The sequence below is a fragment of the Papaver somniferum genome, chromosome 8, assembly GCF_003573695.1.
Source record: "Papaver somniferum cultivar HN1 chromosome 8, ASM357369v1, whole genome shotgun sequence".
NCBI lineage: Eukaryota > Viridiplantae > Streptophyta > Magnoliopsida > Ranunculales > Papaveraceae > Papaver > Papaver somniferum.
This window is the reverse complement of record NC_039365.1, coordinates 19,877,969-19,902,572: the sequence shown is the minus strand read 5'-3', so window position 1 is coordinate 19,902,572 and position 24,604 is coordinate 19,877,969. Positions and strand designations below refer to the sequence as shown.

The following is a 24,604-nucleotide window of genomic DNA, read 5'->3' as shown; positions in this document are numbered from 1 at the left end:
AAGGCTATATATAGTGGGGTTTTTGTCATAGAAGGGTTAGAAACCCGGAGGAGAGAATTAGGAGAGAGTTCAGAGCCGAAACGAAGAACAGAAATCATACCTGCTGCTGCTGCTGCTGCTCGAGGAGGAAGACGAAGAAGGAAGAACGGACTCGCAGAGTCAGTCGTTTTTCCACAGTGCTTACAGCGAAATCAAACTGTCGTTTATCTACAACATATCATTATTATCGTATATAAACAACATCACCTGTTTGTAACAGCGACGCTGTAACACTTTTACAGCGTTGCGAATTTCTGTTTCATCTTATTTCTTCAATAAAAACACCTATTCAGCCATGAGTGATTATTTTGTGTGTGTTTTTACCATGAAGAGCTAAACCCATTGCCAAGGCGACGGTGGAAGCCATTGTTCCATATTAATTGGTATAATTCTAATTTTATTATTTATTTGCAATATTATTATTTAATTATTTGCATGGGATTGAATTGAAATATTAGTTCTTATTGAATAGTTGTGAATTAATTTGATGAAGCATGCTGGGTTTTAAATACTTTTGATGTTTTATACTCTTTGATTACAACTATTACTTCAAGAATATACTTGAGGAAAATATTAGAATTATTTTTAAAGATAAAATTGCATGAATATTATTTAGAGTTTACTATTTATTTGGTCAATGGTGGAATCCTAGTCTTGGTATTTTTCTCCAAAACTTTGAATTATTTTATTTAGTTGCCTGTTTAATTTAAATCTATAAAAATTGTTTTCTTCACAAGTCTGAAAAGACCCAGTTTTTACCACTACTACAATCACTATTTGAAAAACCATCAGTTGCGCAGATGATAAGACCCATTTCCTGCAACATCATGTATGACGAAGGGTCCCCCCATGTTGGTGCTAATTTTCCCCACTTATTTTCTCGTTGGTATTGGGCAATGGTCCTCAGCACATACTGCCCTTTTACGAAATTTCTAAGATTAACCCTCTTATTATATTCCCTTGCTAGTTTCCTTTGATAGTTTTCCATTTTTTGTAGTGCTGCCTCCCACCTCTCTTCTAAATCATCCAACCTTTCCAACATCATGTCCGCTGTGAGGTTCTTTTCCCATGCTTCAGTCTTCGTAGTTGGCATGATTATTTCTTTTGGGATAATATCTTCGTCTCCATAGGTGAGTAAGAATGTGGATTCTCCCTTGGATGATCTTCGAGTTGTCCTATAAGCCCACAAAACGTTGTGTAGTTGCTCACACCAACGCTTCTTGTATTCGTCCAACTGCTTTTTGAGGATGAGTGCGAGGGTTTTGTTTGTGTCTTCTGCCTGACCATTGCTTTGAGGGTAAATTGGTGTTGACTTGTTCTTTCGAATTTTGAAAGTATCGAAGAGTAAGTCGATGTTTTTTTCCCTGGAATTGCTTGCCATTGTCAGATACAATCTCAGCTGGTATGCCAAACCTGCAAATGATGTTTTGAAAAATGAATGTGAAGACATCTGCGTCTCGGATCCTTGCCAGGGCTTTAGCCTCTACCCATTTGCTGAAATAGTCTGTGGACACTATCAAAAATCTTCTCTTCCCTGATCCTTCGATTAGGGGACCCACGATGTTTATGCCCCATTTTGAGAATGGACAAGGGCTGTCTACTAGGTTCAACATTGTTGCGGGTGCGTGGATTTTTTTGGCGAAACGCTGGCATTCTTCGCATCTTCGTGACATTCTTGCAGCGTCTCGTATCATTTGTTGGACAGTAATATCCTTGTGTTTTCTCCTTATCTGCTAGGGATCTCATTCCGCTGTGATTGCCTACGTCGCCGCGGTGTATGTCTTTCAAAATAAAATGTCCTTCGGATCTGGATAGGCAACGTAATAATGGTCCGAGAAAAGATTTTTTGTACAAAATTTCTTTTCTCAGATCATATCTTCCTGCCTTTGACTGTATTTTTCTGGCTTGCTTTAGATCCGAGGGTAGTATTCTTTCTTTTAGGAAAAGATGAATCTGGGATCTCCAATCTTCTTCTTTGCTGAAGTCTTCATCTTGATCTGCCTTAGCCATGATGTCGTCTTCATGGAAATCATCCGCGATGAATTCTCCCACATCATCATCTGCAATATCTTCTTCTGCGTCGTTCCTCTGCTATGCAGCGCAGAGTTCTCGAATATCAATTGAAGGCTCGTAAATCCTGGTTACTTTGATTGCTTTGACGTCCTCGTTTCTGAGCACCGATGATATGTAGGCCAGGGCATCCACGTGCCTGAGTTCCTTCCTTTCCAGGTGTCGGAATTTGATGTTTGAGATTTGTGATGCCAGTGTTTGCACCAATTCCATGTATGCTGACAATGTTCTGTCATAAACATTATATTGCAACCCTATTTGTCAGATGACCAGCTGTGAATCGCTTGTCAGGCGCACATCAGTTATGCCCATTTCTATTATCAACTGAAGGGCCCACCGCTTCATATTCAACTATGTTGTTGGTATGCCCCTTGAATTCTAACCTGAAAGCATGTATGATCCTGTCTCCTATTGGGGTGGTGATTACGATGCCTATCCCCGCCCCTTCTTTATTTTTCGACCCATCTACAAATACTTCCCATTGCCTAGGATTTTTTGGTTCCAAGATGTCTATAAGGTCTTTACCTTCGTTCATTTCTGGTAGTCCTGCTGCCTTTCGTCCTTCGATGATGACTTCTTCGTAGTTATCCAATGGTAAGTCTGCTAGGAAATATGCTAATACTTGTGACTTCTGAGAATGCTGTAGCTCATGGATGATATTGAATTGATCTAGGTGAGTATTCCATTTTACAATTCTGCCTACTTTTCCTGTGTTTTTAAGGACTGCTTCTAGCGGAGATTTGCATGGGACGCGGATGTAGTGAGTCAAAAAGTAAGTTCTGAGTTTCAGGGTTGCCCATACTAATGCCAAGATGAGCTGCTCGATCTTCGTGTAGTTCCTTTCTGCTGCGTTCAGAGTCTTGCTGATGTAATAGATGGGATGCTCTATCTTCGTGTTGGTTTTAACCAATACTGCGCTGACTGCATCTTCTGTTGCTGCTATGTATAGTGCCAACACTTCATCAGGGTCTGGTTTTTGTAATATAGGGATCTCAGCCAGGTATTCTTTGATATTTCGAAAAGCTTCCTCGCACTCTGTCGTCCATTCGAATTTGCTTCTTTTTTTGAGAATGTTAAAAAAGTGCTTACATCTACCCGAGGACCTGGATATGAACCTCCCCAGCGCAGCCAACGAACCATTGAGTTTCTGAACCTCTTTTAAATTCTTTGGGGATGGCATTCTTACGATGGCTTCAATTTTAACGGGATCGACTTCAATGCCCCTCTTCGTCACCAAATATCCGAGGAACTTTCCAGAAGTGACACCAAAAGTGCACTTCTCTGGGTTTACCTTCATGTTGTGCACTCTCATTGCTTGGAAAATATCTTTTAGGTCTTGGTGATGATCTTGGCGCAGCTTGCTTTTAACGAGCATATCATCCACATATACTTCCAGCGTACTTCCAATCCATGGTTTGAAAATTGCAACCACCATTCTTTGGTAGGATGCCCCTGCGTTTCGCAGTCCAAAGGGCATTCTTACATAGCAATAGAGGCCGTGTGGTATAGAATGATGTATGTTGCTGATCTTCTTCTGCTAGGAATAATTGATTGTATCCAGAGTATCCATCCATGAATGACATTTCTTCGTATCCTTCAACTGCCTCGACAAGTTGGTCAATGCTTGGAAGTGGATAGCTATCTTTAGGCAAACCTTATTGAGGTTGGTGAAGTCGATGCATATCCTTACTCCGCCATTTTTCTTCGGTACGATAACCATGTTAGATATCCATGTTGGGTGCTTAACTTCTTTGATGAATCCTGCGTCCAGTAGTTTTCGGAGTTCCACTTCAACTGCTCGATGGGATTTTGGTGCTACTTTGTGCACCTTATGCCTAAAGGGGGGTGGGGTACCTGGTTTTATTCGAAGTTCGTGATGAACTAAATTTGGGTCAATTCCCGGCATGTCCCCCAATTTCCAGGAAAAGATGTCCGCGTATTCCTTTAGAATTTTGATTAGCGCGACTTCTCTTTCTTCATCCATCAAGGTGCTATTCTGATAATCTTCGGGTTTCCCTCAGTACCTATGTTGACTTCTTTAGCTGCTTCGACAGGTGTAAACGTGGATTTTGGTTCCCCCAAGAGAGGAACATTATTTAATTGCTATTTGGTGTGCTCTCCATCTTGTTTTGTCGCGGAAGTGCTTGCTTCTGCGCTGCCAGTGGTGCTTACGTTCAGAAGGCTTTTTCCGGAGATTTCTTCCAGATATGTATCTATGGTTATCTCCTTATTTTTGGCTCTTTGGGACTGGTGCTTCTCTTCCCGCTCATTATTGATCTGATTCTGCAAGGTCTGACATTCCCGCGCAGTTACTTGGTCTCCTTTAATTTCCATGACTCCCTGGGGTGTTGGGAATCTGAGATATTGATGGTAGGTTGCCGCTACTCCCTTGATCTTGTGAACCCATCTTCTTCCGATGATGGCGTTGTAAGGTGAAGGTGCATCTACGACGCTGAATCGATTGTCCACTTTCATGGGCCCTGCGTCTACTTGTAAGACAATGTCCCCTAGGGGCATTATAGCTGCGCCGTTGAATCCGTAGATGGTGTAGTAAGATGACAGCAGTTGCTCGTCGTTGAGTTCCATACGTTTGAACGTGTCATAGAACAGGACGTTGACTGAGCTTCCTCCATCGATGAGAATTTTCTTGACATTGCACCCTGCTATTGGGAGTGTGAGGACTAGAGGATCATTATGGTCTTCAATGTCTTCTTCCACATCGTCTGCATCGAAAGTCATGGGCGCGGCCATCCATTGTTCGTGCTCGTTTACCTCTTTCCCATTATAAAGCTCACAATAATCTTCGAATTGTTTTCTCAATCTCTTCCCAATCTGTGCGGTAAGGGATGGTCCTTGAATCTCTGAACATGAAATCGTGTTGAGGGTGCGGTTGCCTTCTGGTAATTGAACCTGCTTGCCTCTCTTGGTTCTATCTTCGTTATCAATCTTCTGTATATATTGCTTCAGGTCTCCTGCGTCGATTAGTTTTTGAATCATTATCTTGAGATTTTTGCACTTTTATGTTTGATGACCGTTGAAACAGTGGTATTCACAGTATTCCTTGGATTTTTATGATCTAGGAGGATGCTTTCCCTTGGACCATGGCCAATCGAAGTTCTCCCTCCCTTTGATCTCTCTCAGGATGCGCGAATAACTGGTATTCATCTTGGTATAAATATGATCTTCAAATTTTCGATCACCTCTTCGTCTATCATCCCTTCGCTCTTTTCTTTCTTCGTTGGGACGTTCTTTTGTGATTCCTCTTTTGGACCCGCTGGCTTGATCCACGGAATTTGTGCGTGTGGGACGTTGAGTATGAGCTCTGGGATTTTCACGCTGAATTTCTTCTAACCTTGCATGCTTTTCTATGATTATCCGGAGATCTCCTTCGGTGGTAGGGATGGTTCCGTGGATCTCGACAAATAAAGGACTCATCCTGTCCATCCCCCATTTGTAGCAGTTGATACTAACCACGGGATCTACGTTGCCAATAGCTTGGAAAATCTTGTGCCATCTATTAGTATATTATCTGATGGTCTCTTTGTATTTCATCTCCAGCGAGAATAGTTTGTCCATGCCGGTATTGACAACCTTGTTGTACATGTATGTTGCTAGAAATTTTTCTGTGAGTTGGTCGTAGGAGTCGATGGAGTTTGATGGCAAGTTATCAAACCATGACAACGCGGACCCTTTTAAACTTGATGGGAAGTATCTGCACAGTATGGAGTCTTCGTTATCCCAACGGGCCATCATTCGATTATAATATCGAAGATGAGCCGCAGGATCAGTTGATCCGTCATAGCAATCGAAAGCAGGAACCGAACACTTCTGCGGTATGGAAGCCCTGGCCAAGTGTGGGTCAGCGGGGTAGTGTTTGCTTCCTTCATCACTTGCTCTAGCCTTCCGCCTCCCTGCCTAGTCTTTAGCTCCTTGATTTCTGCCAGCATCTCAGCACGCAGACTTTCCATTGCGATCTGGTGTTCCTCATGAATGGTAGATTTTGCTCTGGAGGTGGTACCGTCGTAGTAGTCCGAGTTCTCGGGATTGTAATCAGGGTCTGATCTTTGGCTGCTCCTTGCTCCTCTTCGATTCAATGGAAGTGGTTGTTTGCGATCACCATTCTTCTATCTTGATTAGGTGCTACAGCCTTGGAGTTGGCTTCGTCGCGTTGGTTTTCTACCTCTGCGCTATGAATGATTCTTTCCTTTAGTGTTTGGTTCTCTTGTGCTAATATCGCCACAGCATCTGCGTATGCCTTCTGGTTCTTCCTTAATTCTGTCAGCTCGGCCATCATCTGAGCGGAATGATTTGACCCTTGATTTGGTGTTCCTGCCCGCAATTGCTCATCAGCGGCTATGGTTTGTTCCTCATCCACGATCTGTATTACTGGTTCTGGTGGGTCTAACTGTGCACCTTGGGACCTCGACGGTTGTTTGAGGGTTGGCCTGCTATTAGAAGCGGTTGCTTGGCTGGAAAGGTATGTTCTGTTCGTTGGTTAAGGGCATCCCATAGAGGGGTTGTTGTATTCCTGACTCTGCCACGACTTCCTGATGTTCCTGTAGTTGAGCATTGGTTACTCTGGGAGCTCCAACTTTGGATCCGCCAGCTCTTGAAGCTCCTGCTTTGGCTGCCGCATTTACTGCGTTTGCTGCGATGATGTTGGCATTGATGGGGGCCATGCTTTCTGCATTATCCTGCGCCCTATCCGCTGCCTTTAGCTTTTCACCTCTCTGCTTACTCCTAGTTACCACTGGGGTTGTCCTTGGCATCTCTTTTGAAGAGCTTTAGCCTTCCCGACATCTTTGCTTCTCTCCATCTTTTAATATTTTCCTGAAAGAGAGAGAAAAAATCACGAAGACAATGGGCCCCACGTGATATCTATTAGCGTTTTGAGTCCTCAAAGGTGTAAAATCTTGAAAATACTTAAGGCGTCCATCTGTGTAGATGACCGCAGATCTGTTCGAAGTTTTGATTTTCAAAGACCTAAAACTTAGAAAATGCATGAAGAATCAGATCTACTTAGATAAACGCGGATCTGTTCATAATTTTGATTTTCAAAGACGTGAAAACTTAGAAAATGCATGGAATCAGATCTACTTAGATAAACGCGGATCTGTTCATAATTTTGATTTTCAAAGACGTGAAAACTTAGAAAATGCATGAAGAATCAGATCTACTTAGATAAACGCGGATCTGTTCATAATTTTATTTTCAAAGACGTGAAAACTTAGAAAATGCATGAAGAATCAGATCTACTTAGATAAACGCGGATCTGTTCATAATTTTGATTTTCAAAGGCGTGAAAACTTAGAAAATGCATGAAGAATCAGATCTACTTAGATAAACGCGGATCTGTTCATAATTTTGATTTTCAAAGGCGTGAAAACTTAGAAAATTCATGAAGAATCAGATCTACTTAGATAAACGCGGATCTGTTCATAATTTTGATTTTCAAAGACGTGAAAACTTAGAAAATGCATGAAGAATCAGATCTACTTAGATAAACGCGATCTGTTCATAATTTTGATTTTCAAAGACGTGAAAACTTAGAAAATGCATGGAGAATCAGATCTACTTAGATAAACGCGGATCTGTTCATAATTTTGATTTTCAAAGACGTGAAAACTTAGAAAATGCATGAAGAATCATATCTACTTAGATAAACGCGGATCTGTTCATAATTTTGATTTTCAAAGACATGAAAACTTAGAAAATTCATGAAGAATCAGATCTACTTAGATAAACGCGGATCTGTTCATAATTTTGATTTTCAAAGGCGTGAAAACTTAGAAAATGCATGAAGAATCAGATCTACTTAGATGAACGCGGATCTGTTCATAATTTTGATTTTCAAAGGCGTGAAAACTTAGAAAATTCATGAAGAATCAGATCTACTTAGATAAACGCGGATCTGTTCATAATTTTGATTTTCAAAGACGTGAAAACTTAGAAAATGCATGAAGAATCAGATCTACTTAGATAAACGCGGATCTGTTCATAATTTTGATTTTCAAAGACGTGAAAACTTAGAAAATGCATGAAGAATCAGATCTACTTAGATAAACGCGGATCTGTTAAAAATTTTGGTTTTTGAAATCATGAACGGAAAAAATCGTACTGTTCCATACATCGTTATTTTCAGAAAACGAAGCCTGAAACAAGTCACAGGAGAAGATAAATCTTTTACCGGGATGAAGATCCCTGTTTCTAGCGCCAGATTGTGAACACAAAGATCTGGTGTCATCTGAGTATTCACAAATAATGCGCGCAGACTCATGACCTTACAGTAAATAAGCTGCGCCTGAGGGGAATGGATAGGTTATGTCGAATCCTTGACTCATAGTTCTAATACTCTTCCTCGTCTCATCAACTACAATCATTGTTCTTGGATCATACAATAAGATAAATAGTGAATGAAACATAAAATGTACGAACATGATATACCATAAGTATCGAATTGAACATATAAAGTGTAAATGCATGAATATGGATGAAACGATTAACTTATATGATTCACCACTCAGATCTCTGTCTACAGGTTTGGGTTTTTCATTATATGTATGAAGGTTACAGAAATAGTCGAATGACTTTGAAACCAATATGATCCTGCGTAGCAGGAGGAACTTCACTTACACTTTCTCTATCTCTGTGTCTCTCTCCTATTCTCCTCTCAATGTTTTTCAGCCTCCTCTTCACTTGGGAGAGAGGGGTATTTATAGGGTGGTTACGTGGGGTCCACTTCTGATGCCCGTTATGACCTTAGCCTCTTCTGTCTTGTGCCATCTTACGCAGAGGTCTTCGTGTTCCGTTTGAATATGCAGTGCTATCTGCGCTTCCTCCACAGGATGACTGACACGTATGCTGTTTGGGGGTATTTAATGCGGGTAGTTGAGATGTCTGTCCGCGGCAGACAGCTGTCCTCTTCCCCTGTATTGTCTGCGTCAGTTATACTATCCCAGTCGTAGATCTTAGATCTTTCTGGGGATATGATAAAGTGACTCTTGGGTTATCCTCCAGTGCTTCACAGTGTTCTAGTGTTTCTGTCTCCTCGATCCTCTACCGTTGGATCTGGTGGGTGGCGACGCTATCTTGACAAGGCGCGTCTCTTGGCTGTCCACGTGTGATATCATATCTTGATGCTCTCAGCCGCATGTCCTTCACGTGTGTCTTTGTGGACACGTGGCGGAAGATGAAATATGTACCTACATATTCTAAATTTTTTCAAAATAGACAGTATATACCTAAATCACTTTGAAGTTGTCTGAAGAAACAAAAAACTTTTTAAATAATGATGATACTTCTTCTAGTCAGCAGAAAAACCTAGTTATGAATATTGTGGATAATTGTACGTACACTTTCACAGGATTTTATACTGGTCTTTTGTAATGTTTCTTTTGATAAAAAAACTAACAAAGTTGGTTTGGGAATTGTCTTGATGGATATTTCAGGTTCCTACAGGGGATGCAAAGTAGTTCCAGGAATTGCGGGTAGTCCAGAGGAAGCCGAGATCCTAGCTCTTCTTGAAGCTTCCAAATGAATTAAACATAAGACCTTAATGAATGTCTGCACTTAGAGTTATGCAAAAAATGTCATTTTATATCTTAATAAAAGTAAGGGTCAGAATAGCTGGACCACTTACTCATTGTTAGATGATTGTCTATTTCTCATAAAAGGGGTTAATTTTCTTAGATTGGAATATTTAAATAGTAATTTTAATGGTTTAGCAGATAAAACTGCAAAACACAGTAGAAATCTAAATTCCATGGATGAATGGAATGAGAATGGTCTTCCTCATTTCCTTGCAAACTCTGTCAACTCTATTTAAAGTTAACGAATTCCTTCTTTCCCTAGCAAAAGAAAAAAAGATAAGAAAAGTAATGCTTGGTGGAAACTTATTCAGTTTTTAATATACCTCCCAAAATTTAGGCCAAGCATTATGGTTGGGCGTTTCGATTGGCTCTATCTTAAATGTATCCAAGGGAAATAAGAGTAAAAGTGTATCTCACTACAGGAAAGGGGCATCACTTAGCCTGTACTTTTTTCTTTTCCAAAATTTATTCGTTGGATTAGATAAATATTTTGTATTGGCTAAAAAATATTTAAGAGAAAAAAATAGAGATATAATAGTAAAAACAAAAGGAATTTTAGTAAATTAAAGAGGTAACAGAGAAATAGTAGGAATAAAATAGCGAAAACTGGAAATGGATACTGATTCAGTATCCATTAAAAATGTCACAGATACTTAGTTTTCGCATTGACCAAAAAAACAGAAACTTAGTTTTCGTAAAACAGTTTCTCAAACGAAAACTTAGTTTTTACATGTCTAATCGTTTAGCTTGAGGGGCACATGTAATCCAATTTTTAGCTAAGCGAAGGGATTTCACCACATTAATGCCAAGCGAAGCCCTATATACTTGGCTTTCGTTATAATTAAGCTACATCTAGGCGAAGTAGCATATCATAGTGCTTGGCCTTATACAACAGAAATACGAAATTTCATTTTTGAAAAACAACTTAACATTAGTTTCCGTTGTTAAAGCATCGCTCGGCCAAACTCACAAGTTTTGGTATGTCAAGTTTGTTGTCAATGTGGATCAAAATTATGTTTTGATTTATAGTCTACTGAGGTCAGTCTCGTACTAGGACTATAACATGGTAGTTGATTATCAGAATTCACCAATCGAATTTGAAGATTGAATAATGGAGACGAATTCAATGGAAACTTAATCAGCAAAGGTATATGAAGACTGACTATCATAGTTACTCATATCATTTACCATTCTATCTACTGAGACATTTCATATGACTTTTGGATAATGATGAACTTTGCAAAGAAGACTGCAAGCTATAAGGAGTAGTCAAGTTAGTTCTTAAAGTTCGCAAACTGTTTTACCATTTCACGAACTTGAACTTATAAATATAAAGACTTTATTTTTAATATCTCAAATAACTCGTGTACACGAACTTATTTGCTCGGTTCGCGGACTAGTCGATTTTGAGATAGTACTGGTACTATTTAATTCATCATAGCGAACTGATTTACTCAGTTCGCGAACTAGTTTTTTTTTTTTTTTAATATCTTCCGTATACCTATTATTTTCAAGTACATAAACGGTTATGCGCAGTTTCCAAACTTGTCAATAATAAAGTTACAAAAGTTACGAGACGACTTTTTAGTTCACAAACTGTTTGACAGTTCACGAACTGATTTGGTCGTGTAACAAATTAAGCTTGTCAATTTCAGAACTATTTAACTATAACTCTCTGGAAAACCATATGGTGCACTATGATTGCAGACATCTTCTTTGTGATTCAAAGAAAACTTCTTACATGCTTTATTCATAATCTATGTAAATAAGTTTCGGTTACTTGGCAGTTTCATACGAGGCAATAATTCATGAACTTAGATTTTCTTGTAAGCTACCAAGTTTGTTCATCAATTAATATAAACAGAGGACTTTGTGCACCCTAAAAACTTAGTCCTAGCACTTTTTTGTCCTAGTAACAGACTAGAGTTGTCCTCTAAAAACCTAGGTTTCATGTGGAAACAATATTCTAGGTTACGAATTTGAAAGACTTCACTAAGGGATTCGTGAAGCCCGGTCAGACTATATATCTTTTACCTGATAGTTCTTGTTATCCGGATCTTGTTCTTATTGGTTTTCTAAGTTCTCAAAACTTTATACCAGGAAATTGACAGATAAAAACCACAAAGTTCTTTTCGTCTCAGACTTTGTATTCCGCAAGATAGATATCTAAGTCACTTATGGTTTGATTGGTTTAGATTGTATTTGTGAGATAAAATTGATTAGGCATCTCTAAAACTTTGAAGTAAAAATAAGTTCAAACTAATATTGAGTTTGCTTGATATATTTTTTTCTCATAGCATATAAATCTCTATACCTTCATTAAATATTTTTTCTGAAGGAAATCACAAAGGATTTTGTTAGAGTCAGAATAGTCATAAAAGTTTTCACTTAGGTTGAAGAAACTCCTAGGAGTGTAAAAGACGTCAGCTAGGGGAAATATTTTGCATAAAGTCTTGCGTGATCCAAGAGACCTAAAGGAACGCGACTGAGGCTGAATTGCTCGTAGGCTCGATTCAGTCTCAACTACATTCCAGTCCGAAGTATGATAGTAGGCTAGTGTTTGTGACAAATTAATACAGTGTGGTGCTCGAGTTCTGGTTTAGGTTCTGGAATTTTCCTGCTTTGCCGTTTTCCTCGTTAACAAAATTTATGCTCCTTGTGTTATTTCTTATCTGCATTATATTATTTATTTATCTGTATAATAGAAATATCAGAAGAAGTACGTTAGAATATTCTAGACAGTTTTAAGCCTCTAGACTGTATATAGAACTTGCAAGATTTATTTTTTAGAATTTGTATCTTGAAAGAAAGGTTACAAAACTTGTTCTTGTCGGAATTCGGTTATGTAACAGTTCAGGTACATACTAGGTTATTGCTTGGATATATTGATTTGTGAGATCATCCAAGTAAAACTTGTCTTCATATCTGGTATCCGATACTTAATGTTGATATGTGCTACTGATTATAACAAGTTTTGTCCATACAGGTTTTCAAATTAAAATTTGTTGGTGAACTTGGTATCCCATCTTTTCCAATTGGTATTAGAGCAGACACAAATTAATGTACCACCAGCCTTTGATGGCACAAAGTACTTATGGTGGAAAATATTTCTTCTTAAAGCCAATGATTTTGCTACGAGGGTGCAGGTTTTCAGAGGACACGACAGTCCAGTATTTTCCGTAAACGGCGTAACCGGTGCAAAGGATATTGGTGATTCTGAACCTAATGAAATCCTTGCTGCAAAGCAAAGTTTTGACGGATTGAATGCTATTATCCATGCCATAATCCTAAACTTCGACATCATGTATCCTCATGTGAAACGTTAAAGGAAGCCCGAAGCATCTTAGAAATTGTATTTGAAGGGAATACCTCATAGAAAGAAACACAATTTCAAAACCTAACTTCTGACTAGGAAAACCTTCGTATGTCTGATGAAGATTAGTTTGAGAAATTTAATCACAAACTCCCTGAAACAGTGAATGCCGCATATGCGTTAAAAACTATTTCAGAAAAGGATATTGTGTTGAAAATTCTGATATGTTTATCAAATCGATGTGTGTCTAAAAAACATGCCATCGTAGAAACGATAAATCTTGTTGGAAAATTAGAGATTTTTTTTATCATGAACTTTGCACTAAGCCAACAAAGGTATTGCTTTAGTATCCGTCCTTTACGTGTGCAAATAAGTTTAATTTCATGATATCCACGCAATAGGTTGCATGCATATGTCGTACTTTTGAGCAAAATATTATCATAACACATTGGCACATCGTAAACAAAGACAAAAACGAACATAAAAAGCGAGATGACGTGAAACATTGCACCCCTTAAACCATACTACTCTAATTAGGAGATATAGGATCGTCAAACGAGAACCTTTCCGGGATTGTGAATTCTGATTCCCGTGCTAGTAGTTGACCCCCCCATTTTTACACAGGATATTTATGAATGCAATCCTCCCAAGGATTACCCTTGGGACATGATTTCACATTTTTAAGTGCGACCCAGACTGCACTATTACACTTAAACCCACTTCCTAATGCAATCTGCCAGACACGGTCGTTCTTGCACATCCTTCCTTTAGCCTCCATGTAGGCCAACTCATACCAAATTGAGCTTGATGACGTGTTTCCAAATCGATGAAGAGTCATTCGTGAAGGTTCAACATGAGCAGGCGAAAGATTTAGGTTATTTTCCATTTCATCGACTATTGCTCTTCCACCAGCATGTATACAGAAATGCTCAAATGCAAGTTTGAAATCAGGAATGTAAGTCTTTATTTTCGGGTTCTTGCACAACTTCTTAATCACCATAACAGTGATAAAACGAAGTTGTTCGCTGATTGGAAGGACGAGAGGACCTAAAGTGGTGATGTTGGTCTTTAGTGCCAGTCCTGCAATTTCCATGAGACTTTTGCATAGGGCGACACCAACTTTACCAGCTTCGTCATCATCCTGCCTTACACATGTAAATGCTTCGTCGTTTGAACCAAAATGGGTTCTCACAATATGAACTAATTTGTACTTGGCTTGTCGCTTGTCTTGAAATTTGTTGGAGAGAAGAATCGCAGCTCCGCCTACACGAAATAGACAATTAGTTACCATCATGGATTTGTTGTTTCCATCGTACGCCGATAGAGTAAGGTTCTCTGTGCTCAAGACAATTGCATACGTGTCTCGATGAGCCTGTAGTAAGTCCTTGGCAAGATCAATTGCTATGACTCCAGCACTGCAGCCCATCCCTCCCAAACTAAAACTCTTAATATTACTTCTCAGTTTATATTTGTTAACGATCATGGAGGAAAGCGATGGGACATGATTAAACAAACTGCAATTCACCACAAGAATACCAATGTCCTCAGGTTTAACATTAGTATTTGAGAAAAGAATATCCAGAGCTCCAAACATAACTTCCTCCGTCTCTTTTCTTCCCATCGCCAAACATCGGTCCGGTGGATGGCAATGCAAGCCTTCTGGAACACAAGTTTCTTCACCTAGTCCAGATCGCTCGAGAATCTTTTGTTGGAATACAATAGATGAGGCACTCTGGTTGCTATAACGCTGAACACGGTCAATGAGTAATTCAAATGAAACTTGAAGATGACTAGGTGGGCGATAACAGGAAAAATCAACTAGATAGACAGTTCGAGGCCGTTTCATCATGTAAACTGATAACCAGAAACGATACCCGCACAAATTGTAGCACTGACAAGATTGACTTGGCTATGGATAATACCAAAGCTTATACACATACTCACGATTCTCTGAACTGACTTCAAAGAAAATACAGCGATAAAAGGAATAAGAAACAGAATTAGCAGATGACTAATCAAGTAATGGTAAGCCAACTGGACATATTTAAAATTAATACTTTTTGTGGAATATGATGGCGACCTCTGATTTCCGCTAGCAGGAATGCTGCCATTATCATCTGTTTCATGTGGTTTCAACTTTTTAAGAACCAAAATGCGCACTAAGTAAATGCCAATGAAAAAAATGCCCGTGATGTATGTAGTAGTGTATGAACGCTGAGGATATGTATGTCTCCTTATGCCTACCAAGGGGATTTTATTGTACCACCTTGGCCCTTCAGTATAACATGTATTCCCTGCAGCCATTAAATTTCTGTACGAATTTTACTTAAATTTGCTTAAGTAGTCTCTTTATTTCCTTATTAACGTTTTTCTTAATGGCTGTCTGGAAATCCATGTATTAACTAGATGAAATCTCTGCAACGTCTTCTTACTTTTCTTTAAGTTAGCCCTTTCTTGCTACTTGAATTAGCTTAATTTTCCATGTTCTTATCTGGACCATGAACTCATAAATGGTAGGACTGAATGGTAATGGCCCCCATGACCTCGTCAGTAATGGTAGGACTGAATGGTAACATGGAGTTTTTAAATAAAAAAATGTCAGGGAAATTAAAACAAGGTTTCAGCACCAGCCAACTACTAACAGTCACGTGGTGAGCAGTGAATGGATTTGGCCAAATCTGCAATTAAATAGCACAGCTAGCCAAGGCTGATAATTCTTAGATGTCGGCTTCAGTATTCCACTGTAATAGAGGGTTTGTTCAGCTGTGTAATGTACTATACGTACATTGCAATGTCCGTAGTCAGACGTTCTTCTTTGTCTCTAGTAGTAATTTTTTTTCAATCAAACGAACGTTTTGAGGGGGATGTGGTTGTTTGCAAAGAAAGAAAGAAGACAGTTTCATGTGTACGTAGTCAGACTTCTTCTTCTTCTTTTTCTTTGCCTCTAGTAGTAATTTTGAGTTGGTTTTCAGTCAGTTGATTGTAACAAACAAGTGCTACGTGCACATGGTGATTCCCCCTCAATGGATTGGCCTTCAAATAAGGAAGGTTGAGGTGCATGTCAGTCATCTACTTTGTCAAATCCTTCTTTATTTTTCATCACATAAATGTACTCGATCCTCATTCTTCCATCCTGTTTTATTGGACCAGTAGTGGGATAAATACATACCGGGAATGAAAGACAGAGTTGGGACATATGTACGGCTTCAGTCTTTAATTCCTTTAAAGGGTTTGTTTAAATAAGACATCATCGATAATAATAATAATTCCGTTGATGGCAGAACCCTCATTTGAAAAATTTTGATTGTATTTTTAAGGTTGTAATCTGCGTTTTAGTGTAAGCAAATTCTAAATTTAGCTAACAACAACACTCAGACTCTATAATAGTTATGGTCTATCCAGTCGCATTTACATTTGTCTAATGGCAACATCCAACCGACAAGGGCTACTACTACTCTCTCTTTCTGTATTCAGCAGGGTTGTAAATATGTGGATAGGATGGGTAGACATGATGGTATGATGGTTACAGTGACACTCAGACTTCAAGTTTGGGAGACGGAACATAGCAAGATGATCGACTTAATATTTCAAAGATTTTACTACATACATTGCATTTCATGCAGTATTATTAGCCACAAACAGAACAAAAAAGGAAGATACAGTTAGCTGAAAGAGAGTCAGGGAGACCGTGTTCATATTTCAGCTCTGCTCTGACAAGCTTTGTATCTTCTCCATAAGGGTTTCAATCCTCTGATGAATAAAACACAAAAAAACACCATAAATCACCAAGGCATTGGTGGAAAAATAAATAAATGAATACATGAGAAGTAAAGCGAAAACCAAATGATATCAGCCATTTGAGCCGATTAAGATAATAAGACAAAAGTTTTGGGTAATAGTTATGGACTATACATTAATCCGAACAATCGGTATTTCGTAAAGACAGAAGAAAAGCTTACCTTAATGGACTGCGTAACATCATCCAGCTTAAATAATACCAAATCAGATAATGTGCCTCCGAAATCCTTCAACAAATACCATAAGAACCAGTCACATAGCTATATTGTTAGAGAAAAAGATAAACTAAATACACAGATACAGGTGAAGGGTTAACTAAGTGGAAAAAAGGGTAAAGGACTTGTAACTGTAATCCAATTATATTGTACTGTCCACATAGATGCTTAACAAGAATACAAGATTATACTGCGTGTGAAGAACAAATAACACCTTTAGACTTGAAAACGGCGATGTAATAAGACCACCACGCATTGAGGTACTTTCTCTCTCCCACTGATCAGTTGAAAATTTCCGACCTCTACCAACTAGTATGAGCTTTGAAGCTTCTGCCACGATAACCTAGATGCCACATATACAACTTAAAGCAATTTTTAAAATCTTAACAAATCGCAAGACTGTTATCATATTGGAAGGGGGATAGATTTTCTTGGCCCCAGCAAACATATTGCAGTCTGTAAGAAAAGTAGTTTCGAGTTACCTTTCTCAAATACCCTGGATTAGAGATGCCTTGAACCTGTAATTCATCTACAGGTGTTGCTCTTCCACGGGAAATGCTTTCAATTCTAAATGTATGAAGTCCATATGCTGATTGCAAGCAACCTAGCTAGAAATCATTTATCATGAGATCTCAACAAATCGATGCAGAGTATATGTTTTCTTGCTTTGTTATTTGGTACACAAGTATAAAGTCATACTCAGTTCAAAGCACCACAAACCAAGTAGAAAACTTATGAAAAATACCTTGTTCGATAATAATGCCAATCACTAGAGTAAGAGGAACGCGCTTCTCGACTTTTGCAACTCCCAAAAATGGAAGAAAGAACGGTCTCGTAACCTTTGCAAAATATAATTCCTTAGCATGGAGATGACACTAGGAATTCTCTAACAGCAATAAAATGAAGAAGCCAGAAAAACTAGTACCTTGTAAACTATTTCATTAGGTGTAATATATAACCGTCGTGAGGAGAAATCTTTACGCAGCACATATCTTCTGACAGGTATATATAGAAGCATGATAAGACCAACTCCCCACGCTAAAACCAACAGCAATGATATTAGTACCCATATAACTGAGTCATACTGTATATAATTTCTTGCAAGGTCTTCAAAGGAGGCTTCATAAAGAACCTGCCCTGAAATTTCTGCTTCATCATCTTCTAACTCTGATGCAGGACCTTCTAGTAAAAGTTCATTTGGTCGAGCATAGCCACGTATATCAATTGCATGACCCGACAACATCACTTCAGTCTTTAACAAAACAATTTAGCCTTCTGCCCAACAAAGCAAATTAGGATTCATCACTATAAGTGCAACGCCTGATTCAAGTCTGCAGAGAATTAGTTTAACATGAAGCCATCCATGATCCAATAAAGAGGTTTTAATCATCTTATCAATGCTCATAAACCTAGTTCGTCACAATGATGGAGCGGTTTCCATAAGCTACTTTACTACTATGTACATCATTTAGATTAAATCAGACTAGAAGATACTACCAAATACATTGACCGAATCGTTACGATTCCAAAATCAACCAACTAAACGATCACCCTAAAGCGTAAATCAAATGTTTGTGCCCCCATGTTACCTATTTTCGACAGGTAAATTTCAATGGATCAAATTGGGTCTAAAACCAAAACATGCTTCTGATTATGCTGCCACCCACATTATGTACAATTAGTCTCTAAAGCTCAGGTGTGTGTGTGTTTCTAGTTAGCTCATTGTTAGACCTTAGAAACAAACAGAACCTCGTTACATGATTACATCCATATGAATTTCCCAATACAAATAAGGATCAACTAGCAGAAGATAATCAAAACCCACAATTTTATTTCCCTCCAGAACATATAATTTCTTAAAAGAAGGCATTTTCCATAGATTAAACCATCAAGAGAAATGAAATTTTATGAAATATGAATAAGGAATGATGAGATATTTACCTCAGAGATCTTTGATTCCTTTAAAGGGTTTGTTTAAATCATTATGAGGAATGATTTAGTGGATGACAAAACCCTAATTTCAGATTTGTGGTTGTAATTTGCGTTTTACTGTAAGCAAATTCTAAACTTAGGTAACAACAACCAGTCTATTCATTTCTGATGATGATATACCGTATACGATTATCAGAGTTTCTAATAGACTTTAAGTATGGTCTATTATCTTTCTATTTGCATTTGTTTAATGGTAACACCTAGCTGATAAGGGCTACAACTGTATTCTTTTTTTTTTTGTTTTCCACATTTTCATCATGGTTTTTAAAATCTTACGCTTGACGCTAGATTCTGTTTTGAGCGGGAATTGAAAACCCCAGCTCCCACTCCCCTGTAGTAGGATGAACTAGTGTGCCACACACTTTGTTTTTTTTACAATAATTAGATTTCTTTTTGAAGCATAATAATTAGATTTATATAAATATTATCTTCCTAAATTTTATAATCACTAGTTACGAATAGTTTATTTATAAGAAAACATTCGTTTTAAACATCAACCATGAATTGACGCTTCACACTTCAATATATGCGTCGTTTCCTAAAAAATGAAAAACGATTCACGCTTCGCTTCACGCTTTCAATAGAAAGCGTTACACTAACGGCGAATTACATATAAAAATATAAACGAGAAACAATAAACAGGTAAACCACGATACACCTTGAATAAGATATAATGTGATGTTGGACACGCACGTGTTGCCTCTTTAGAATCTTAACAAGAAAAATCCGGAAAGATAAAACTTCGGCAAAGAAAAAAGAACATAACGCGATAAGTCCAAAACTGCAACATAGGCATAAGAGTCTCCGCATAAACTAATCCCAAGTAGATCTACAGGAACCTAGAAATATTTTGTTCTCCTTTGATATCCAGTGAGAAGTCTTGTAATACTAGAATTATATAAGAGTCCATAAACAAGTTGCGAAAAAAGAGCACCTCAGCTCGTGATAGAATTATCAAGATTGGTTCTTGCACACTTCTGGCCACCTCAAGAATGGTAAAAGTGTCACATCGGTGTATCCAGAATAGGAGGTACTTCTACTGATTGCAGATGACATTTTGAGCATTTCCATACTTTTATTCTTCGAGCAATGGTGATTTTTGCAAGATATTAATGTCGTTGTTGCAAACTGAAAGGCCGAAACAAGCATGTCATATCCAACAATCATAAGAAGCCGTCGTTTCCAAAACCACGGTTGGTTTTGTATAGTGGCCCTTATCCTGACCCTGCCAAGCATACGAACATCCGTGGCACACCCAATGCATGCAATCAAGGCTACTTCACATTCCAGGAAAGCCCATCTCCTTATTCTCAGCTAGTAGTCAATTGACATCACATTGCGTGGGTTGCCGTAAAAAACGTGAACCAAAATGGTTGACTACAGTTTCGCAAAACAATTTGAGATTATCAAATGCAATTGTTTTAGCCATACGTATATACTCATCATAAGCATCTGCAGAACACCATAATCTAGAATCCTAAGGGCCGCGGTGGCCTTTCGTTCAAGATTATTCCCTCGTATGTTTCGTGCATCAAATTGATAGTTAAATTTAGGGTTTATCCGACAAAGCTCTACAATAACCCGCCTGACCAAGTGATGTGCCATTCGGTAGCGACGTCGAAAATCCTGATCAGAATAGAGTCAGTAGACACTTCTATTAACAAAATAATCACGTATCATTTGTGACCTTCCTCTCGAAATCTCCATATGTATCTTTTTCTCAATATAGCTCCTGGTTCTGGATCTCGCAGAACTTTCCCGATGTATACTTGTAGCATTGCATTGGTTCTGGATCTCCATCTTCTGAATCTGCATCCATTTGTTCCAGCTGCTGCATTAACGCTTTTTATTGATGGAAAAATGTTTCTGCTAATAATTGAGCTTCCTCATTTCCCATACCAGGATCCATAACGAATGAAACAAAGAGAGATATCTAATAAATTAGAATTTATTTTTTTTTGTACAATAGAAAATGGAATGTGTTTGAGTGTGTTTAAAATAGGTGGATTGAGTGGTTACATCGGTGTAAACGAAATATATCCAATGGAAGATCCAACCCATGGAAAGAGTAGGAAGTTTCCGACCCTACCGGGTTGGCTCCCAAGCCTAACTTTGCTATTCTTAGACCATTTTTTTCATATACCAAACCTATTTTTTTCCTTTTGCCTACCCTTAACTATTTTTTCCTCCCATAAGCAAATTTATAGTTCCGCTTAGCTGTTGAGGTTGGTGAAATAGTAGCCGTTGGCCTACAGCCAATCCCGGGATGACCGACCCCGTACGGTACGTTCGGCTTATTCTGCTTCGATAGACCATCTTTCCACTGCAGAAAACGCAGTTTGGCCATCCATCTGACACCACAAACAAGTTTATTTCCATAGTTCCATTGAAATTGCTCTAATATGTCAATCGAAACCACAAAGTCAAATATTCCGAAAACTAAGCCAAAATTTTATGATGAAAGAAAAAGCAAAAGGATTATAAATCGACCATATACCTTCGTTTTTCCTGTTGGTTTCAAAAATGTTGGTGGCGATGAGTATTAAAATTCTTGTACACGGTACACCATTAATTAAAGTTTGAATTTAGTTTTAGAGTGGTTTTTTTTTGACAATAGTGGTTTAGCACATGATTTTCTGCTAGATCAACACAAGAATATACACAACATACGTGTTACTGTTAACTTAACAATGTTACATGTGATAAAGATAAAGGAGGTCTAGGGGTAAAGAATCTAAAAATGATGAATATTGCACTCATCATGAAGTGGTTGTGGCGTTTCGGATGTGAAAAAACGACTCTTTGGAGGACAATTGTGGCAGAGCACGATAAAGATCCTCTTGGGTGGTCTACTAAGACGCAAAAATCAGCTTATGGTTGTAGTATTTGGAAAGGAGTATGCAAGTTTGATGAGGACTTTAAGTCCAATTACATGATGCAGGTAGGTGATGAAAATCACACTAGTTTTTGGAATGATATATGGATCTCCAATATTCCTTTGAGAGTTCAATTTCCAGCAACTTATGCAATTTCAGGATCGAAAAGCGCAGTGGCTGCAGAGGTTATAGTTTTTGAAAGTGGCATGGTCAGTTGGAATTTAGATATTTATAGAAGAGTTTACGATGGGGTCATTACAGAATTAACTTCTTTACTCCTTTTACTTGACAACTTTCAATCTAATAGCACTACAACGGATTCAGATAAGAGAATTTGGTTGGGTGAAAAAGCTAATGGAATCTTTTCAGTAAAGTCGTGTTACAATTGGCTCCACAAATCAACTCCTCATCCTCCAAGATTTATCCCTAAAAAGAGGATTTGGTCGTGTAACTGGCCAACAAAAGCAAGTTTTTTTATGTGGGCTGCAGGTTATGAAAAAATTTCTATGCAAGACTTAATGGGTAGAAGAGGATGGCATGAAGAGTGGGTAAATCATTGTTATCTATGTGTACAAGATGGGAAGTCCGTCAATCATCTTCTCATTCATTGCAAGGTAGCGTGGGAAGTTTGGTGTTTTTTTCTTTAAGGAGTGGTCGTTTAAATGGGTAACTCCACCGAACTTGTTAACTCTTATCATTTCTTGGCCTCTTCGTGCTAATACTGCAAGGAAATCAATGGTTCTAAAAGTTCTTTCTGCTGCGGTTTTATGGTGTCTTTGGGATGAGAGAAACATGAGAGCTTTTCAAAATACTAGTAAGGATGAATACGGCATCATCAACTCTGTTAAGCTCACTGTGGCATACTGGTTCCATAACAGGGGTGTGTTTCGAGGCATTTCTATGGAACAATTTGCTATTAGTTAGAAGGAAGTTTTGTTTCAACCACCATGAGCTTGTTGTTTGAAGTTTAAAGGAGTTTGTTGAGTTTTTTTTTCGTTTTGGTTTTCTACCTTGTTTTTTGGAGGCGGGTTGTGTTGGTTCTATGGCTTTGTTTCTTTTGAGGTTGTTACTCGGTGGCTTTTCCTCTTTTTCTCTTTTTTTCGGTCAGTTTTGGTTAGTCCATAATTCATGTACCCAATCATTTCATGTATAAAATTTTTAATTTACTGATAAAAAAAAAACAATGTTAGTTTCTGCCATTTAAGTATTCTACTATTAGTTTTGTGTTTATACGGCTAAGGGTAGTCGCATATTCATATAAAATGAATTTGGTTGTTAAAAACTCCTATCTAAATGGGTTGTAGACTTGTAGCAGTGCATTGTGGTTGGTAATGCATTAGGTGGCATGCCCCATTCAGCCATTGCTACCGCCGCTAAAGTTTATATGCTTCAATAAAATATGGAAACTGTTGAGTCGAACTGTCGAAGAGTCATTTTTCAGATTGAAAAATAAAAAAACACTAGAAGGAATTCAAAGTTCGAAACTCTAATATGTATATTCCTAAACAAAGGTCGGTAATAGTAACGTGAAAGAGTACTGAGTTCATGGCGCATGAAACATTTTTCTAATTCCTAACTATTTGACACTGGATATGAACTTTAACCTAACTATTGCAAGAGCCATTGCGCATAAGCAGAATCAACAGTTCCCTTTGCAGTCTTGCAGAACAACATCTACTATTGTTTTTGCGGTTTGTTTTTGGATTTAGTGTCCAAAACAAATTAAACTGATGAAGTTTTGGAGAAAATAATTACTAACCAAGCAAAATCCAAAGTATTTTTCTATTCGAGCTCTAGTACTCATCTTCTAAGTTAGTATTCATCTGCGACGGACCCGGCGGCAGACCGCATGTCCAGAACTACTGTAAATACTTTCAGACAGCTCCAAATCCATTGCAAACTGTCACTGAGGTGTTGGCTTTCGCCTGGTAACCTAACTTTCCGTCCGGTTTGACGATCTCATCTCATTGACCATTTTTACCAGTTTAAATTAATAATTGAAAGGAAAAAATAAATAAAAATCTTGTTCAGTTATTTTAAAATGGGTTACGTGTGTAGTTCCCCCATAAATGCACGTTCACATTATCAAATCCAGTTGTATATAACCAAAGAATCGATTATTTAAGTCAGCTACCGGCCACCATAAGCTTAGCTTATAGTATAATCGGTTACCTTTGAATTTTTTGATTGCCAAATTTACCCTAAATCAAAAACTATCGCTGTAAAGTAAATTTTGTCTAAAAACAACGTAACGCGAAATATCCCACAAATTCCAAAATCCACCGCATGGCATAATCCAAACCAATCCAGGAAAATGTGCATGGGAATTGGGATAGAGGAAGAGGACAATCTGGGAAATATGACCGAAAAAAGTATTAAAACAACTTCATTAAATATTTCTTGCCTTGCTAGCTTTTGCTGGACTCATATATTAACAGACTTCTCACTGTTTAGAATCAAGAAATAATTCCAAGTTTTCTTTCTGCTACAATTCTCCTCTATTTTTCATGGTTTTCAGACCATGAGCATTCGAAATTCTCCAACCTTACCACTTGCTTTCTTATTCATTCTCGTCATAATTCAGCTTCCATCTTTCAGTTATAGCTATAGAACGCAAAACAAAAAAACCAACCATACAAGTAGAAGAGTCGAATAGATATCTATGGCGCTTATCAACGGAAATTTCTCCTGCCAGAAGGTACAGAAGGAACG

The 24,604-nt window shown here is 38.1% G+C and overlaps 3 protein-coding genes across 6 annotated transcripts; 1 reads left to right on the top strand and 2 right to left on the bottom strand.

The window, feature by feature from the left end:
* Positions 1–13,627: 13,627 nt before the first annotated feature.
* LOC113305227 (3-ketoacyl-CoA synthase 4-like) lies at positions 13,628–20,853 on the bottom strand. The gene is made up of 3 exons (XM_026554309.1): positions 20,786–20,853; positions 19,643–19,797; positions 13,628–14,865 (listed from the first exon to the last, which is right to left on the bottom strand). Exons 1-3 carry the CDS (start codon positions 20,851–20,853, stop codon positions 13,628–13,630), a joined length of 1,461 nt encoding a protein of 486 aa, XP_026410094.1.
* Positions 16,575–19,131, bottom strand: LOC113301940. Of its 4 annotated transcripts, none has more exons than XM_026550774.1 (7): positions 18,966–19,131; positions 17,950–18,355; positions 17,770–17,863; positions 17,507–17,628; positions 17,239–17,367; positions 16,971–17,036; positions 16,575–16,761 (listed from the first exon to the last, which is right to left on the bottom strand). In XM_026550774.1, exons 2-7 carry the CDS (start codon positions 18,265–18,267, stop codon positions 16,711–16,713), a joined length of 780 nt encoding a protein of 259 aa, XP_026406559.1. In that variant the 5' UTR covers positions 18,268–18,355; positions 18,966–19,131; the 3' UTR covers positions 16,575–16,710. The 4 variants fall into 4 exon arrangements, with proteins under 4 accessions (XP_026406559.1, XP_026406560.1, XP_026406558.1 ...); XM_026550775.1 differs by having other exon boundaries at positions 17,950–18,344; XM_026550773.1 differs by having other exon boundaries at positions 17,950–18,299.
* Positions 20,854–21,756: 903 nt separating the features above from the next.
* Positions 21,757–22,816, top strand: LOC113305226. The gene is made up of 2 exons (XM_026554308.1): positions 21,757–22,440; positions 22,541–22,816. The coding sequence occupies exons 1-2, from the start codon at positions 21,757–21,759 to the stop codon at positions 22,814–22,816; spliced, it is 960 nt and encodes a 319-aa protein (XP_026410093.1).
* Positions 22,817–24,604: the final 1,788 nt, after the last annotated feature.